This window comes from Callospermophilus lateralis, chromosome 3, assembly GCF_048772815.1.
Source record: "Callospermophilus lateralis isolate mCalLat2 chromosome 3, mCalLat2.hap1, whole genome shotgun sequence".
Taxonomy (NCBI): Eukaryota; Metazoa; Chordata; class Mammalia; order Rodentia; family Sciuridae; genus Callospermophilus; species Callospermophilus lateralis.
The window spans coordinates 27517959-27536467 of NC_135307.1; the positions used below are offsets into that span (position 1 = coordinate 27517959).

Consider the following 18509-nt stretch of genomic DNA (forward strand, 5'->3'; position numbering starts at 1 on the left):
CTGCTGGATCTTAAAATGACACCATGCCCGTAGGTGGAGTGACTGCAGTGCTCGAGTCAGAGATGGGGGAGAATGCAGAGTGCCTGGGACGGGGCGAGGCACCGGGCAGAGAGTGTTCAGTGGGTGCAGAGTCTCCACGTGGAGTGATGAAACCCGAGAATGCGCTCGACACTATTGAACTTGACACTTAATGGTGTTCTACACGGACCATGGGGCGGGGACGGGGACCTTTCTGGGGATGGAACCCAGGGCTGCTCTACCACTTTTTATTTTTGAGACAGACTGAGTCGCCCGGGCTGGTATGGAACTTGTGATCCTCCAGCTTCAACCTCTGGATTGGCTGGGATTGCAGGAGCCTGCCACCGCACCTGGCTGAATGGCAAGTTTTGTGTGATCTCCATTTTGCCATTTAAAAAATAATGTAATGAACCAAAGCCCATCAGTGACAACACATTAAATAGGTGAACTGTATCTCAAGAAAGCTATTAAAATTTTTGAAAATAGCCAGGTGTGGTGGCACACTCCTGTAATCCCAGCAGCTCGGGAGGCTGAGGCAGGAGGATCACGAGTTCAAAGCCAGCCTTAGCAAAAGCAAAGCCCTAAGCAACTCAGTGAGACCCTGTCTCTAAATCAAATACAAAATAGGGCTGGGGATGTGGCTCAGTGGTTGAGTGCCCCTGAGTTCAATCCCTAGCACCGCCCCCCAAAATTTTTTTTGAAAATACTTCACCTTTCCCAGGTAGAATCAAACAACATAAAATGCATGAAAACAGGTAGCAGAGTGCTTGGTACACAGTAGGCATTCAATAGTCCCTTCCTGCCTCTCAACTGCCTGCTGAAGGCGGTAGTCTACCTGAATGGCTTTCCACGCATTTCCAGTTATAGCTACCGTGGGTCAGATGCCACAAATGAAAACTCTCACTCAACTAAGGCTCAGAGAGGTTAAATATTGTCCCAGGAGAACACAGCCCGACCCAGGCACTGTGTTGAATATGCCAATGGAGCCGAGTGGCCTGCAGTCGGAGTCAAACCTGCTCTGGCCCACAGCCTCCTCCCCAGGCTGGTGCCTGGGCACCTGGAGGGGTCTTGGCAGAGGACCCAGGGTCTGGAGTTCCCACTCTTAGGAGGAAGGGAGCCGGGCGCCCCAGACTGTCCAGGCCATGCCCCATCTCCTGGCCTCTCCAGCCCACTGCAGGCCCTTTAGCGCATCAAGGCAGCAGCTCCCACGCGGAATCGGATGCCCACGGGTGGCCTTGATAAGATCAGGCCTCTGGCTTTTTTCTTAATGGAGGTAAGATGATTCCCACTTCCCTCCACGCTCTCTGCTCTCCTCTCTCTGGGTTTCCCCTCCCTCTCCTGGATGCCATCCCAGTCTTTCAGAAGTAAAAATAGCTGAATGTGCAGGGGTGGCCGCAGCGGAGGCCAGTTCAAGTTTCTTTCTTTTACACCCAGGCGCTAAAAATAACCGGCTACAGGGCCCCAAAGCATGGCCGGCACCTGGCCCCGAGCCTGCCCAGAACTGCCCTCCTGACAAGTGTCTCTTCCCACAGGGAGGGTTTCGACTGAGCAGGGAGAGGAAGGGTCTCTGAACCAGAGTTCTCCTTTCTGAGCTACTGTCGGGGCTGAGGGTGGGCAGGATCCCTGCCGACCTTGCAAAATGTTCCCGGTCCAAACCTTTCTCCTTCCCCATGCAGAAGCCCAGCTCATCCGTTTGTGCAATGTTTTTGTGACAAGGCTACTTCACACCCATCTCCCATCTGAGCTGCTGAAGAAGGAGAATCCATGTTTTATATTCGTCCCAGGAGAAAACCCAGGGCCAGGAAGGTCAGGGGACTTGCCCAGGGTCACCCAGCCTGGAATGCCAAAGGAAGGATGTGAACCTTGGTTTACAGATGTCCGAGCCGGGTCTCCTCAGTCCTGAGCCTGCAGCGGTCCAGGCTCCTCCACCATAAGAACACCTTGGAAGACCTCCAGACGGCGCGGCCTCAAGGACTCCCCTCCAGGTTCTGACCAACAGGTCTGGGAGGATGGGGGACTTCAGGGGTGACTCCTACACTAGTGACACTTCTCACAGCTGACTCACCAAAAGCCAAGAGGGAGAGCTTGGTGCGGAACAAGCATACTGAACACCTAATATTCTGGGGTTCCTGTAACTGCTCTGTGGGTTCCAGGCACCATGGGGGGGTCAGATGGAGCCCCGCATTCTGCCCGTTGAAGAGGCACCACTCACTCTACCCTCTCCTCCGGACCCCACACGTCCCCAAGGACATCTCAACGAACCTGCCCCAAGGACATCTCAACGAACCTGCACTATCACTGCATTCCCACTGCCAGGGCCAGTCTGACCCTGCACCATCACTGCATTCCCACTGCCAGGACCCGTCTGACCCTGCACACCCAACAGGAGGCTGGGAATGGGAAGTTCCCCAGGAGACTAGATTCCACCCGACCACATCATTTAGTAGCTGCAGTCCCAGAAAAGTCACATAAGCTCAGCTAGGCCAGATCGAGCATGGCAAGTTCCTGTCACCTGGGCCACTACCTGCCGTTTCCTACTGTGATTGGCACTGTCAATCAATCATGCATCCTTGCCCGCTGACCCCAGGCAGGCCTCAGGAGCCCTCCTATCATGCACTACAGGTAGCCACTGCCCACTCCAGGGCTGACGGCCTGCTTAAAGGCTTAAAGGCCTGAGCTCAGAACTGTGTTAGAAGTTGCCAGGGTAAACTAATATCTGATGAAGAAACAGAGGAGGGGCTACAGGAGCCAGTCCTGGAGGGGGAAGGAGGGCTCTCCGAGAGGATGGAAAAACAAGGAGCCAGCCTCTGGGAAAATGTTGCAAGCAGAGGGACTGTTAGGAAAGTTCCAAGGCAGGAGTTTGTCACGCTTGGGGATTAAAAGCCAGCTGAGGGGGGACTAGGGTGTAACTCAGTGGCAGAGCACTTGCCTAGCATGTGCAAGGCACTGGATTTGATCCTCAGCCCCACATAAAAATGAATAAATAAAAATAAAGGTATAAAAAAAGTTGTATCTATTTAAAAAAAAAAAATAGCAAGCTGTGTTCAGCGGCTCCGCTTGGGAGTCTGAGTCAGGAGGATTGCGAGTTCAAAGCCAGCCTCAGCAACTCAGCAAGGCCCCAAGCAACACAGTGAGAAAAAGGACCAAGAGTGACATCAGAGGTCCAGTTAGGAAATTGATGATCCAAGAGAAAGCAGACACTTCCTTGGACCAGGGTCATGACCGTGGAGGTGAAGGTAAGTAGGAGAATCTGAAATACGCGTTGGGCGCTGACCAGGAGGGTCATAGACGAGTTCTAGACTTCGCATGAGCAACAGGGTACAGCGGTGCCTTTCCTGAGATGGGGAAGATGGGGAGTGGTCGAAGATGTTTCACCCACAATGTCCCTGGGGGCCCCAGTGGAGCTGCCAGCAGGGCAGTTAGATATGGAACCCTACAATAACCAGGGGAAGGCTGGGCGGGGCTGAGTGGTGTGTACCTAGTGTCTGATCACTAAAGACAGCCTCGGTCCAAGACCCAATAGTTCTAAGGCATAAAGATCAGCAAGAGACAGAGTCTGCAAAGTCTAAAACCCACGGTTAACAAGACTAGGAGGAAACCCGCACACATGGTCTCAGACACCACCAGCAGAGATGGACAAAGGGAGCCGCTGGGAGGGCAGCCCAGGCCCAGGAGGCTGAAGACAGAGGGGCACCAGCTGTGGCAACTCAGAGGGGGCAGTGGGCACAGCTTCAGGGGCCAGTCAGGAGTGAGCCCTGAGTAGAGCGGACAGAGGGCTGACCAGTCACCAAAGTCAAGATCAAGGCCAGAGGATGGAGAGCTAAGTCTGGGAGGCAAACAGGAAAACACTGTCAGGAAGAGGTTTTTTTTTTTTTTTTTTCCCTTAAATGGCAGAAAAGGAAAGTCATAAAGGAATAAACTCAGTTTATTAGAATTACTAACTGCTAGCCCAGCACAGAGGTGCACACCTGGAATCCTGGCTGCTCTGGAGGCTGAGGCAGGAGAATCACAAGTTTGAGGCCAGTCTCAGCAATGTGGTGAGATCCTGTCTCAAGAAATTAAAAATGGCTGGGATGTAGCTCAGCAGTGGAGCGCTGGGTTAGTATGTTCCATGTCCTGGGTTCAACCCCCAGTTCCACCAAAAGGAAGGAGATTCTATCTCCAGCAGTAAAGCAGGGGAAAGTTTCAGACGTGCCAATGACCACAGGAACACCTGACCACAGGTGGTGAAAGCTTCCATGAGGGCAACCAAACCAAGAGCAGCCTGGCACCAGCTCGCAAAGCTGAAGGGACACACGTTCCTGACTCTGCTGCTCCCAGGCCCCCAAGTCCTTAGGCAATGCAATCAGGAAGCAGGCAGACAGTGTTTCTAACAGGGAAAACCCAGAGGCCCCGATGACATCTGCCAGTAAATGGATGGAAACAGAGAAAATCCTGCGAAGTGAAATCTGCCAGACTCAGCAAATCAAGGCTCAAATGCTTCCCATTCTATGTGGAGGTCGGAGCAAAATAAGGGAAAGAGGGCAGTGGGGGAGGGGATCGGATGTCCTAAAGATCAGGGGAGATCAGTGGAGAAGGAGGAATCAAGGTGGGGGAATATGGAATGAATCTAACAGAATCATGTTAGATACATATATAAAAGTACCACAGGGAATTTCTCCCTTTATACAAGTGTAGAAAGTTCCAATCGATGAAGGAGTGAAAGGAAGTACTGGATAAAGGAGTAAAAGGAAGATTCAGTTGAGTTGAGGAGGGAGAAAAGGGGGAGGGAGGAAAGAGATGGGGGGGGGGGAAGGGGACTGAAATCAAAGCCCTTGTACATATAATTTTGTCAAAATAATTTTAAAAAGCCCAAATTCCCATTAACAGTAGAAAAATAAATAAGCTCTCCTAGACTCATAGGATTCCACGAGCGGTAGCTAACGGTGGTTTATGGGCCAACCGCAGCCCTCGGCCTCCTTCATGGAACCGTCCGGCTCTTTCAGTACATGTCGCGTGTCACCGCTACAGCTGAGCTGAGTACCCAGGACAGAGGCCTTAGGGCCCCAAAGCCACAGTCTGTATGGACTTCTGCTGTGCACAGATGAAAATGAGCGGAGCCCAGCATCATACCATGAAGCGTCCCCCTCTGCAAGACAGACTAAGATAACCAAGATGACGAGGAAACGCAGCATAAGGCCGTTGAAACTAAAAAACACAGAATCAGTAGAGATACAAAGAGATGACAGAACTGGAAAAAAAATAAAAATAACATGAAATCCAGGATACTAGTAATTGCTGAGGGTAAAGAAAAGGGAATGAATATGGGGAAGGGTCTAAGGAGGACCTTAAAAAAAGGAAGGGGGATTTATATAAATATATACAACAATTTATATATAGTTAATTTGTATATAATTTAATTTGTATATATATTTGTATATATGTTGTATATAACTTATGTTATATTTTATTTATTTATTTGTCTGTTTATTTATTTATTTATTTTTGTTTTGAGACAGAGTCTTACAAAAACGTTGCAGAGGCTGAACTTGGCAGTTCTCCTGCCTCGGCCTCCCCATTCACTTGGGATTATGTGCTTGTCTTGATATATATTTCTGACAAACAAAGATGCCTGACCTTTAAAGTATATTACCTCCTTCTTCCACACGAACAGTTTTAGCTGGACATGTGGCATCCCAGCTGAGGACTATAATTCCCAGACTCCTTTGCGGATAGGTGTGGCCATGTGACTAGATTCCACCAATCAGCTGTGAATGGAAGGACTCTGTGCCCTACAAATGTCCAAGCATGGGCTTTTCCTCCTGGTGGTGAGATGGAAAGAAATGGGGTCCAGAGGTGGAAGTCACAGGCTGAGGATGGCAGAGGGCCAACCAGTCCTGGATTACCTATGACCTTTGAACTATTACATTCAAAATCAAAGACAACTAAATTTCTACTCTGCTTATGCTTCTGGGTTGTTTCAGAGGTGACAAAGGTCTTTGTTAGAAGCTTAGCCTTACCCTACCTGAAATCCTATACTGTATATTTCTACTCAAATGCTTACTTTTTATAAAATAGTTGTTTTTTTTTTTTTGTCTTTTCTTAGGAGGTGGGGATTTTTTCCCCCAGTGCTAGTACATGCTAGACAAGTGCTTTACCACTGAGCTACATCCCTAGTCCTTTTTAAACTTGAATGGTAGGAGGGTTAAGACTTGGCTGTTTCTGAAGAAAATATGAAGGAAGATCAAAGGGTCCAGAGAGACTATGGGAGATCCCAAACTTTCTCCTGCATCATACAAAAAAAATCAGTTTTAGGGAGGGCTGGGGGAAAGGGAAGATGCTTATCAAAGGGCGATATACTGCAGTACCTGGTGACCACAAGTGAATAATAATAATGTATATTTCAAAATAATGTGTACTTCAAAATCTAAAACAGATCTTTAATGTTCTCCCTCCACACAAAACATAAGTTGGTGAGACACGGATAGGTTCCTTAGCTTGACTGAATCCCTCTATAATGAATACCCAGACTAAAACATCACACTGTACCCCATAAATGTACACAATTATTTGTCAATCAAAAATAAGAAAATTGATGTTATAACATGATGAAGAACACTGATTTCAAATCCACAATCAAAATCAGACATCATGGTGCCACTCTGAAGACTTCAGTGAAGAGGGGAACAAGATGAAAATAGAACACTATTATTAACCCATTCTAGGGAGGAGGACAGAGTCTTACAGAGGTTCAAGCAACTTGCCCAAGGAACTGGTAAAAGGTGAAGCTGGAATCCTGCCAGGTCCAAATATCAGTGAGGCTGTATCCAATGCCAAATGCCCCAAGTTACAGTGATAAGGATTCAACCCAGAATCATCTCTGTCTTCACTTCTCCAGCCAAGGGTCATTGTGCCTGCGTGGCCAGGGCTTCAGGCCACGTGATCCTGTGATCCGGCAGAGGTGGGGGACATGGGGTGATGGCTATAGGATGGAAAGTAGTTTTGGGGGGATATACACATATACATGAGAGTTCCCCAACTGTTGTTCAGTACTGTCCTGAAGTTCTGGAGAGTTCTGGTTTGTCTCAAAACACTCACACATTTCAGAAAAGAAAAAAAGAATTTTTAAAGACAAGTCATCTCTCATTCTCTTTCTTCATTCAAGGGCCAGAAAAGTTTTTTTTTTTTTTTATTTCTGGCATGGGCTAGAGGCACAATGCTCTATAAATACAAAGCCATTAAATCCCATGCAGCAGGAACCTGATCAGGGCCTCCTTTTAATTTCCTGACATGAGCTGGCCACTAACCCAATTACCCAGAATCCCTGGAGGAGCCCTCCGCCTTCCCAGCCAGCAGACAGAGAGAGTGGGAGCAGATTGCATGGATGTCAGCCCAGCCCGCCCTGAAATCAAATATCTTTTAGAAAACACTTGGGGATGGGCAGGCAGGGGCTGGGCGGGGGAGGAAATGGAGCAGCCCGGGAGGCGGGAGGCTGGTGGCTGGAGGGAGAGGATGTCAGGAGAGGAGAAGGTGAAGTTCACAGGGATGAGCTGATGACCGAGAGGGCTGAAATCCCAGGACAGTCCTGAAGGCTTGGGGGTCCCCTACGAAACGCAGGAAATGGCTCTCAGGGCTCTTCTAGATTGGAGGCTGAGTCTCTCCATACCCTAGCCAGGCTGGGAACAAGCTCACGGGTCAGGGTACCGTCCCATCCTGATTCTCGCACCAGGAGGCCAGCCCAAGACAATGCCATCCTCGAAGATCCCCCACCAGCCAATGCAGGAAGAAAAATCAGGGCAGCTGGACTTCACTGGACACAGTGGGCAAGCTTCTAGAAAGCCAGGCAAGAATGAGGCTCCCTGGGAATCGAACACTATTTGGTTGCTTCTGGGGAGCTGACCAATCAAAGCAATGCCACAGTAGATTGTGCCAAGGAGCTGTCCCATCTGGTTCTAAGCTTTCCTTAGTGATGGACATCAGGGATCAACATCCCTGACGTCCAGGTGAAGAAGCAGAAGCATATAGGTTGCGAAATACAATTACACAGGGAGAATATCTGAGGCTCGGAGAGGGAATGCAGGCTGCCAACTCCTAACCCAGTTCAGACTTTGTGTTCAAGTTTCTATATAAAAAGAAAAAACCTTAGGTGCCGCCGTGGTGCACACCTGTACTACCAGTGACTTGGGAGGCTAAGGCAGGGGAATTGTTGAGAGCCACAGCCCTCAACAGGGATGATGCATGGCATTTTTGCCAGAAGGGAGTGGTTGAGAGGTGACCAGCGAGCCATTGAGATGATAATGGTTAAGTTAAGCTGCGTATTCAGTTGTATATAGACCCCCTGGGGCGCCCGCTACTTTGGAGTTCTCCTGGGGATTCCTAGGATTTCTGGGGAGTTTGCCTTGGTTGGTGAAGTTCCGGAGGAGGGTTTTTCGGAGGAGGAGGATTTCCGGTTGGGGATGTTCCTAAAAGGGCCTCGTGGGTGGCGGTTCGGGAAATAAAGGAGTTCCTGTTTGAACCTACAAGTGCCTGGTAGCTGGGTTATTTTGTGCCCAGCCAGACTGCTGGCATTTGGTGGTACTGGGAACGCCTGAGGGTAAGTGATAAGGTAAACTGCTCGCTCCAGGATGGGTAACCATTTAAAGACTCTTCGTTTTGTTTCACTTTTGTTTTAAGTTGCCAGACCCTGGAGATGGGTGGGACGGAAGAAAAACTATTTGCGTCTGAGGAACAGACAGGGAGAAAGGAAGGATGGACATTTCAGGAGGATAGAAAGGCTGATATAATGAATTTTTGTTCCATTTTTGTTTCATTTTTGTCTCAGTTTTGTTTTGCATTATCTTAGTGAGGGGCATCTTCATCACGGAAATATGGAATTAAAAATCAATAAGAACCAAACCGTAAGGGCGTTAAGTACAGTGCTAGAGGAAGGAGGCATCTCAGTAAAATCAAGAACAGTGCCCATGGTTCATTAAAGAGGGGTTGTTAAATATATCACAATGGAACCATCATGGTGAAGATTTTAAAAGATACAAAAGGAAAGCCCAGGAACTCTGCCCATTGGCACATTACCATTATGGACATGGGCACAATCTTGTTTGCTTAGCCTAGGAGAAGACATTTTAAATCAAGTAAAAGAGGAAGTCTCGAGTTAGACAGGGGAAAAAAGTTTAGAGAAGGAGGGGCTATCCGGAGAGAAGTTACAACGGGAGGTTGCTACTAACAACCTTTCTATCACCAGAGGGTGTAAGTGTCCAACCAACAGCTCCACCTATGGAGACAACAAAATATGCTGTGGCCCTCACGTGGCGGCTTGGTTATTTTGTGCAGGGCCAGACTGCGGCAGGGGATCATGGGTTCAAGGCCAGCCTCAACAACTTAGCAAGACCCTGCGTCAAAATAAAAAAGGCTGGGTGTGTAGCTCAGTGGTAGGGTGCTCTGGGTTCAATTTGTAGTACCTCAACAAAAAAACAAAGTGAGAGAATATTACTTTTTTACCCTGAAAACACAGATTTTTATACACGAGGTCTACTTAAAGAAAGACCCTTGGGCTGGACACAGTGGCACACACCTGTAATTCCAGCAACTCAAGAGGCTGAGGCAGGAGGATTGCAAATTCAAAGCCAGCCTCAGCCGATTAGTGAGGCACTTCCCAGGTAAGGGCTGGGGCACCTAAATCATGACACAGGCACTCAGATGACACAGGAAAGCAAGTAAATGGTGAAGCTGGGGCAGAAGAGACATCGTGAGCATCTGGAGAGAAGAGGTAAGAGGTTCAGGTGAGAGGGAGGGGGTCAGTCTGCCCTCACTCACACTTGGCCTTTCTATAGACTTAGGGACCCCCTACACCCCACAGTAGAGGCGCAGCCCTGGGGGAAGTTTGCCTTTCAGAGTCGAGTAAGAGCTGGAGAGAAAACAGGGAGCCCCCCGCCCCACCCCCACCCCCCGTCCCTGGGGGTGGCCCTGTGCATAGAGCCAGGAGGAGCACCCCCCAAACAAAAGCGGAAGCCACCGCGCTGCCAAGAGCTCTACCTGGCAGGGACCCAGGCTCCTCCTAAGGGGACCAGTCTCCACGGAGCTTCAGATCCCAGGTCCCGCCATGGCTCCTTGGGGACACACACTCAGCCAGGCTCTGCTTCCTCGCTACAGCAGCCTTTGTGTCTTTGGATTGGGACCTGCCAGCACTGGGGGAGGGCAGTGTTCCGGTGACTGTCCCTTCCTCCTTCAGGCAGAGCTCCTCAACAGGCCTCTTCAGGCTCAGCAAATCTGCCAGGGGGTGCTCTGCGGCCACCCTAGGGAGAGGCCATTGGGGCTCTTTATTTAGGGGAAGTGGCCAACATGGGGCTCAGCCTGCAGGTCCTCCCCACGTGGGCAGCATGGGGGGTGTCACCTGCATCCTCCCAGGGGCCCCCATGCCGTCCTCCCGGGACTCACACACCCATCCCATTTCTCTCCCAAGTGCCTGTCCAGGTTTTCCAGTGCTGCTGCCCATCAGTCAGGTCCAGCCACCCGCCTCCTGGCGTCAGTGAACCCTTCCCCTGTCATTTCCCCTCAGGGATAACTAGAAAGCGTCTCCCTCTCCTCCCAGCACTGGATAGCCCCTAGGTCTCTGCTGAGCCCACTCTGAGCAGTCCAGGCCTTTCTAGTAGTGGACCCTTCCCAGGCCTTTGCCAAAAGGGAGGGGCAGGCAGACAGCACAGAGAGGGAGGCTTGGGGCCCAGCTCCCGACCCTGCCCGCGTGTGACTGAGGTGGGAAAGTCATCTCACCCCAATCCCTGCAGGGCCCCATTTTATCACCTTTAAAATCCAGACATAAAGCCAGGTGCCAAGGTGCCCACCTATAATCCCTGCTACTCAGGAAATAGGGGCAGGAGGACAACCTGGAAAACTTAGCAAGACCCTGTCTCTAAATATAAGAAGGGCTGGGGCTGGACACATACCTGGGGCCGAAGGAGGAGGATTAGCCTGGGCAACTTAACAAGACCCTCATTACTTAGGAAGACCCTTTCTCAAAATAGAAAGTCAAAAGGGGCTGGAAATGGAGCTCAGTGGCAGAGCCCTTGCCTAGTGTGCACTGAGGTCCTGGGCTCAATCTCCAGCAATAAAAAAATAAATAAATAAAATAAAAATCCCAGAGGTGTATTTATAACAAGGAGTCTTCCCTCAAAGCCAGCAGAGAGGCTGCACACTCCAGCCAGGACAAGCAGGGACATCGGCCCCCAGCCTGATCCCGATTCCCTACACTCAGCTTACAGAACAAGATGGCAGCTGCATCTCTTGAACTCTCCAAGAACCGTCAGCCTTCCACAGAAGGGGACATGAGAGAACTGTGCTAAGACCTACCTCTGTGGCCTGTGGGCCCCGCCTCCTCCCTTGGGACACCAGGAAGCCATGAGCAGCTTGGTCCCACCCTACACCCTGGTAAGACCAAATTGCATAGCATCCAAATGAACCAACCTGTGCTCCTCTGACAGGTCTAACAGCCCAGTTTTAACCTGGAAAGAAAAGCTGTTTCTTACACAGAGCCCCCAACAAAGTAGCTGGGGTGTGTCTGAGAACCGAGTGGCCAACCACATCACAAAGGGGCAAATGAAGGGACAAATGAGCAAACTTGCATTCAAAGGCCAGTGTGCTGTGTAGACACAGTGGGTAATTAAGAACCTGCTTCAAAAGCTCCTGTTTCTCAGGTTCACATGCTGAGATTAACCTAGGTAAAGGCGGGAGTGGGGGGAGCCTGGAATAGAAACAGAAGTTGGGGGGCTCCCAACTTCCACAACACGTGAAGATCCAAGCTGTCTTACTGGAGAAGCATCTTAAATTCTGGCCCTCTGCTCCAGAGGGCTTTGGGAGAGGGGGTGGGAGGACCACCCCAAGCCTGAGAGACTGCGCTGGGCTTCCTAACATGATCCCTGCCAGCGCTCCAGAGGGCCCCTTCTCCTCCCTGGCAGCCCTCCTGATCCTCCACACACACCTCTTTTCCTGCCTGCTCCCACTTCTAGAAGGATCCCAAGGCCCAGAAATTTCTGTAGAATTTCCACTGGCTCCCCTTGAACGCTGCAAAGGAGACACACACACACTCCACATCCCCCCAAACGGTACCAGGTTTATCAAACTGAGCAGATCTACAGGGAAAGTGAGTAGAGCAGCTGTCCACACAATGAGCCACATGTCATCCTGTTTTCTAGGAGCCACAATTAAGGAGGGTAGAGAGAAGTGCGTTGCTGAGAGCCACAGCAGTGCGTAGGCGGGCATGGTGGCTCACTCATACCTGTGACCCAGCTACTCCGGAGGCTCAGGCAGGAGGATGGCAAGTTCTAGGCCAGACAGGGCAACTTAGCAAGACCCTGTCTTAAAACAGAATGAAAAAGGGCTGGGGATGTATCTCAGTGTAGGGTGTCTTCCTAGCACCTGTAAGGCCCTGGGTTCAATCCCCATCACCCCTCCACACACACAGGAGGAGGGGGAGGAGGAGGAGCAGCAGCAGCACATGACATTAATTCCAAAAGTATTTTATTTAACCCAATGTAGCAAAGTATTATCATTTCTACATGGAATGAATTTTAAAAAATAACCACTACCACTTTTTATACTGCTTTTTATTATCCTAAGTCTTTGAAAACCGGGTGCAGAACACCCTTTGGATTGACTAGGTACTGCTTAGAAGCCACATGTGGCTTGTGGCTGCTGAACTAGAAGAAGGAGGTAACAGGAGAGAAGGCGAGGTAGGAGAGAGGGACTGGGCCAGGGGAAAGTGTTCGCCACGTGAGAGCCGTGTCTGTCCACCGGCTGCAATGCAAGGCCCTTCCGTTGTCACCAGGGAAGGGTCTCAATGTCCACCTGCAAGCCTTAGAGAGTGCTAAGGTCATCAGCCTCTCAAGCCTGCGAGGGTGGAGAGGGGGCCTGCCCCAAAGTGCGGCCTGCCCAGAGTGCCAAGACAACTGTCCAGGGCCCAAAGTGGGGCCAGATGTCCCAGAAGGATCCTTAGTGGAGAGCGTCCAACTCCTGCCTCCCGCCCTCAGCCTCTCCGGCAGGAGGAGAGCTTTGCGGGCTGTGGGCTGGAGGCTGGCTGGCAGGGCGCGGGCAACACCAGCACCCGGGTGGGCCTCAAGCCAGGAGGCAGGACGGCCTGGCAGGACCCGTGTGCCTCTGTGCTGCCTGGAAGACCCAGAGCTGGGGGGTGACCCCAGGCCCTTGCTTGTCCAGACCTCTTACCTTCCTTCAGCATCCCCACTTTGAGGCATTTCATGAAGCGGCAGGCCTGGCAGGACTTGCGCCTCCGTTTCGTGATCTCGCACTCATTGGTGGCTGGGCAGCTGTACTCGATGTTCCCTGCAACCAGACACAGAGAGGGTTGCCAGGCGTCTGCTGTGAGTTTTACAAACTGAGGGCAGCGTGACTACACAGGGCATAGTAAGGTCCAAACCTGCTGGCAGAAGGCTGGGCATAACTGGTAGAGCTACAGCTCGCCCCCACCCACCCAGGGTCCCACAGAGCGGGGCTCCTCATAGTAGGTGTTCTGAGCTGCCATCAGAACGCTTCCAACTCTCTTCCAAGCAGAAAGTCACTCGCCAGATTGTGGGCCCAGGACATCCAAACTCACTGGGCTGGCATTTGATCCCAGGAAAAGGATGACCCCTGTGCTGACCAAGGCATCAGTACTGTCCACCATCAGCAGCTCCTCCCACCTCCAGCCAGGGCCCCTGACTGGGAAAAGTCTGCTGGACACACTGAGCACACAGGTGTCCGACCTGGATTCTGTCTCCCACGGGGCAGATCCAGGTCACCCAGCCTTGCTGGCCTTAAGGGAATCTCCTTCCTCTACAGGAGTCCCCATGCTGTGCCAGCTCCTAACAGAGGGATCAAGCCAGACTTTTCATGAACAGTTGCTATGAGAAATTATGAAGCACTAGTCAGCGTGAGGTGATCACTTAACAAGCACCTTCCTTGTAGCAGAGGGACTTTTGATTAATTTCTGGGTTGCTCCTTCAATGAAGCCTACCACATGGCTACCATGACCCTGACCCCATGTTCCCGGGAAGCTGAGCCCTAGGAAGGGAAGGGCTCACTGCCAATCACAGCAGTACTTGGAAGTGCCCTGCCACCCAGAAGGTGGGCAACAACAAGTGCTGGAGGAATGACCTGCCAGACCCTGTCTCGGCAATTCCATGAAGAAGGCGCTAATTAATACTCCCCACATTTTACATATCAGCAGCCTGAGTTTTACAAACTGAGGGCAGTGTGACTACACAGGGCATAGTAAGGTCCAAACCTTCTAATGCCCCTGTTTCTTCTCAGCCTGGGGAGAGGGCGTTCAGCCTAGTCGAGAGGCCACGGCGTCCACCCTGCAGACCTTACAACACATATTTGACAAATGTGCACCATGTTCCTGGAACACACCTGGTGTGGGAGGAAAAAGCCGTGGGGGTACCAAGTCTTTCCTTCCAGCCCCTCCAGACACCACCACCGGAAAGAGCAGGGGAATTTGGAGGCCTGCCTGTCCTCTGAGGCCATCTGCTTAGGAGCCTAGGGAAATTGGAAGGGCCACCAGCCCCAAGGACAGGCCTCTGTATGTGGGACACAGAAACCACTTGCTGCCAGGTGTAGTGGCACAGGTCTGTAATCCCAGTGACTTAGGAGAAGGATCACAAGTTCAAGGTCAGCCTGGATAACTTATCTCAAATTAAAAACAAATAGAAAGGACCAGGGATGTGGCCAGTGGCAGGGGAGAAACCACTTGCTACTGGATTTTCTGGAGCAAGCACGAGTCACATGCCCCAACTGACAAAGTGCTTCTCAGAGGTCACTCTGGTGGCCCCGGTTACAACAGGCCGTCTGATTGCATGGCGCAGCCACCACAGCTCAGGGACTATCCTTACCCATTTCTACTGAGAGGGAGGCTGACTTCCCAGAAGCACCTTAGAGATCCCCAGGGAGAGCTATTCCCTCTCTTCCCCAAGTCCAGCAGGGACCGCTTTCTCCCTGTCCTTCTCCTGCAGCAAGGGGGCTAGAGATCATCTTCTCTGCTGGAGGGTGGGGGATAAGGAGGGGAAGGGGTAAAGATTCTGGGCCCCTCGCTCGCTCATGTGGCTTCTTGGGAAGTGATTTCAACATACACTGATGCATGGTGACACTAAGAGAAGCAGAAAGGAGGAAATGCACACCAAGTCTCCATCTTGCCTTAGAAGTCCCATCTCTGGCCCAGCTCTGCATACTTATCAGTCACTCTGCATAATTATCAGTTCCTGGAACTCTGATCTCAGAGGCTTCCAGGCTTTTGCTCCTGCAGCTGAGAACTAGTTCACAGATACCCTGCCTGAGGCCTGGCCACCTCTCCAGGTCCCCCCAGGGAGGTGCTGCCTCTCTCACCACTGCCCACTGTTGTCCCCACTGCCTGTGTTCTAACTGTCCCCTCCACTCTAACAAGCTTCCCTCTGCAGTCCAAGTACCGGGTCCACACCCCCCCACCCCCACTCCCGCCCAGTAGTTGGTCGATACCTGCTGAGCACAAACACTGGCCCAGCTGCAGTGGGACTCCAGATGTATTGAGTCCTTCTCCCCCTGACAACCCCGAGGGTAAACCTATTCTTCTCCACCTCCCAGAGGAGGAGGGTGAGGGAGAGCAGGCCAAAGGAATGCTGGACGGGGAACCCAAGCCGACAGAGGCGTGACCTCCCAGAAATGGTGACTCCATTGCCTTGGGACGCACCTGCACACCATCACTCTCCCCCATGGCCTGCGCCCAAGCTGCACAGAGGCCTGCCATCCCTCCGGGAGGTGGGACCACAGGCTGGGGCTCAGATCGGGGGTCAAGAACGTGGGCAGCCCTCCCACAGCACAAGGACTGAGCACGACCGTCCAGCCTCCAGCGGTGTCCCAGCCCTCTAGGGACGTATGTGTAGGAGTCAGTTCTGATCTTACTTATTTTTGTTCCTTTCAATTTGTCTTATGGCCCCAGCGGCTAGCTGCCAGCAAAACCAGGCCGGTGGCCTTGCCTTGTAATTTCTCTAAGTGCCTTCTTGATGAAGCTATGAGACGAATTCACCAGAATTCCTGTGGCCTCAAGGAGTCTCAGGAACAGGAAGGGAACACACACACACACACACACACCCTGAGGTATGACAAGTTTGGACGTGGGTCTCACAGGGCAGAGACATAGCCAAGGCCAGCACGACTTCAAGGTTCTAACCCGAGAGTGTGTCCAGGACAGACACGGGCAGACTCCATGTCAGGCAGGTCACCTAACTTCTCTGCGCCTCAGTTTCGTCCTCCATTAGTGGACCCATTCCCATCTCATACATTTGCATCGATTGAGAAAGCCCATCAAGGGATTCACAGAGCGCACAGCCGGGCAAGCAAGCCACCAAGATGACCACGTCCACACAACCAGGCAGATCTAGCAGGGCAGACACAGCCAGGGGGCCCTGGGGCAAGCCTTCTCTTCGGGTCAGATCCAATCCTGACATTTCAAATCTGCCTCCCACAGCTAGACCTCGGAGTTGGTGCTATTGTCTGGGGGACAGAGAGGCGATCCCAGAACCTGACCTGGACTTGCACATGACCCCAAGGCAGTGGGTGGCCCTGCCACCAACTCTTTGATCCCAGGCTTCCCTAAGAAGGGAATCCCAGGGGCATCCCCACCAGCTGTCCTTGAACCATTGCTGGGCTCAGGGGTGGGGGCTGCTGAGCTTGGTTGAACAGCTCTTCAGGACTTGTGGGCTCAGGGATTCAGCTGACTTCAGAGCCTCAAGGCCGCCATGTTGAAGGGCTGCGTGACAGGACTGGGCCGGTGGCCACTTGGCTCCACTCCCTTGTTTGTCTCACTCCTGGAGGACAGAGGCCATCCCTTTCCTTCTGTGAGGGCCTGGTGTCTGATGATCTCATCCGAGTCACCGGCTCCCGCCAGTGTCTTCGGCAGGTCGCACGCCTGTGCTGCGCCTCCCACTCCATCTCTGCCTGCATGCTGGGAGCTCCCACTTGGGGCCCCGTGGTCTCCCCGCACTCACACAGCCCACCTCCTCCTCTTACTCTATTCCCTGTCATGCCATCAAACAGACACCCAGCCGCCCCATCACCCAAGTCAGAAACTGAGATGGCATCCTGGGTTCTTTCTCTCTGCTCCTAAAATCTTTCCATCCTATTTCCATGACAGTCTCCCTCTTTCCCCCAGACTACCGTAGCACAGTGGTCTCCAACATCTCCCCCTCCCTTTCTGATCCATCCCAACCCTGACCTTGGAGATCACTGAGAACCTCCCTGGCCAAACCCCCTGGCTCCTCCAGGCACACTGAACACAGGTCCACATGCCTCCCGCAAAGCCCCCTGAAGGGCAGGGCAGCAGCGAGGCTGTCTCGGAAGAATGAAGGAGGCAGAAACCCAATCAGCTAAGAGGGGTCCCAGATAAGAAAGAAGACATGTTGGCTGCAGACCTCGGAAAACCCCAGGCATGAAGATCAAGAGGGGGTGAAGTATGGGCTGAAAACAGAATTGGCTGGACGTCTGTATTTAAGGCGTGTTTAGCTGCTCAGATCCCCGCTCCCATTCCATGTGGCCCCCAAACATCCCTCCAGCCTGCAAGGGAAGAAGAAGCTCTGAAGAACATGAGCAAAGCCCCCTCCCGGCACACCCCACAACCCAAAGGTAAGAATTTAAGGGATTCTTCTCTGGAGGACCTAATAGCATCAGAGAGAGGCCAGCTGACTCAGATAAGCAGATGGAATGAATGCCCTTCCATAGCTGTCTGAGCGCCTGCCCCACTGCGCATGCTCACCACACACACACACACACACACACACACACACACACACACGAGTGTGTACAATTGGCAAGAAACCTGAATAAGTGTGATAGACTGTGTCAGTGTCAGTTTCCCAGTCATGTTAGATGTTACTGTGGGGAAATGGGGTGAAGGGTACACAGGATCTCACTATATTACTTCTTAGAACTGCTTATAAATGTATAATCACCCCCCCCAACAAAAAGAGAAAATAATAAAAAATAGTTTACAAGAACTACATACAGTATATGACACAGATTTCTGTCATAAAATTTTAGTAACAGGAGACAAAGAAGATTTTTAAAACTTCCAGGGAGAATCAAATCAAAGAATCAAGAATAACTTGTATTTTGGGGTTCTGGGGACAAACTCGGGGATGCGCTACTGCTAAGCTACATCTTCAGTCCTTTTTATTACCTATTTTGAGACAGGGTCTCACTAAGTTGCTGAAGCTGGCCTTGAACTTGCGATTCTTCTGCCTTAACCTCCCAAGTAGCCTACGCCACCAAACCAACAAGTATCAAGAATAAGACTGGCCACCTTGTCTAAAACCCCACCTGTTCACCCTGCAGTTTCCTGGGCACCTGCAACCGCGTCTACTAGGCAAGCGCTCCTCACTGAGCAACATCTCATCCCTTTATTTCACTTTTGTTTTTGAGACAGGGTCTCTCTAAGCTGCAGGGTGACCTCGACTTGTCATCCTCCTTCCTCAGACTCCGGAGTCACTGGGATTACAGGCAGG

General features: G+C 51.5%; 1 protein-coding gene across 2 annotated transcripts in view; it reads right to left on the reverse strand.

Moving 5' to 3' along the window:
• The window catches only part of Esrrb (estrogen related receptor beta), a 158699-nt gene that overhangs the window by 21279 nt on the left and 118911 nt on the right, over window positions 1-18509 (reverse strand). For both annotated transcript variants that reach the window (XM_077109015.1, XM_076848074.2), the window contains one exon: window positions 13207-13323. In XM_077109015.1, the coding sequence (XP_076965130.1) occupies window positions 13207-13323 (117 nt within the window). The remainder of the gene's footprint in view (window positions 1-13206; window positions 13324-18509) is intronic.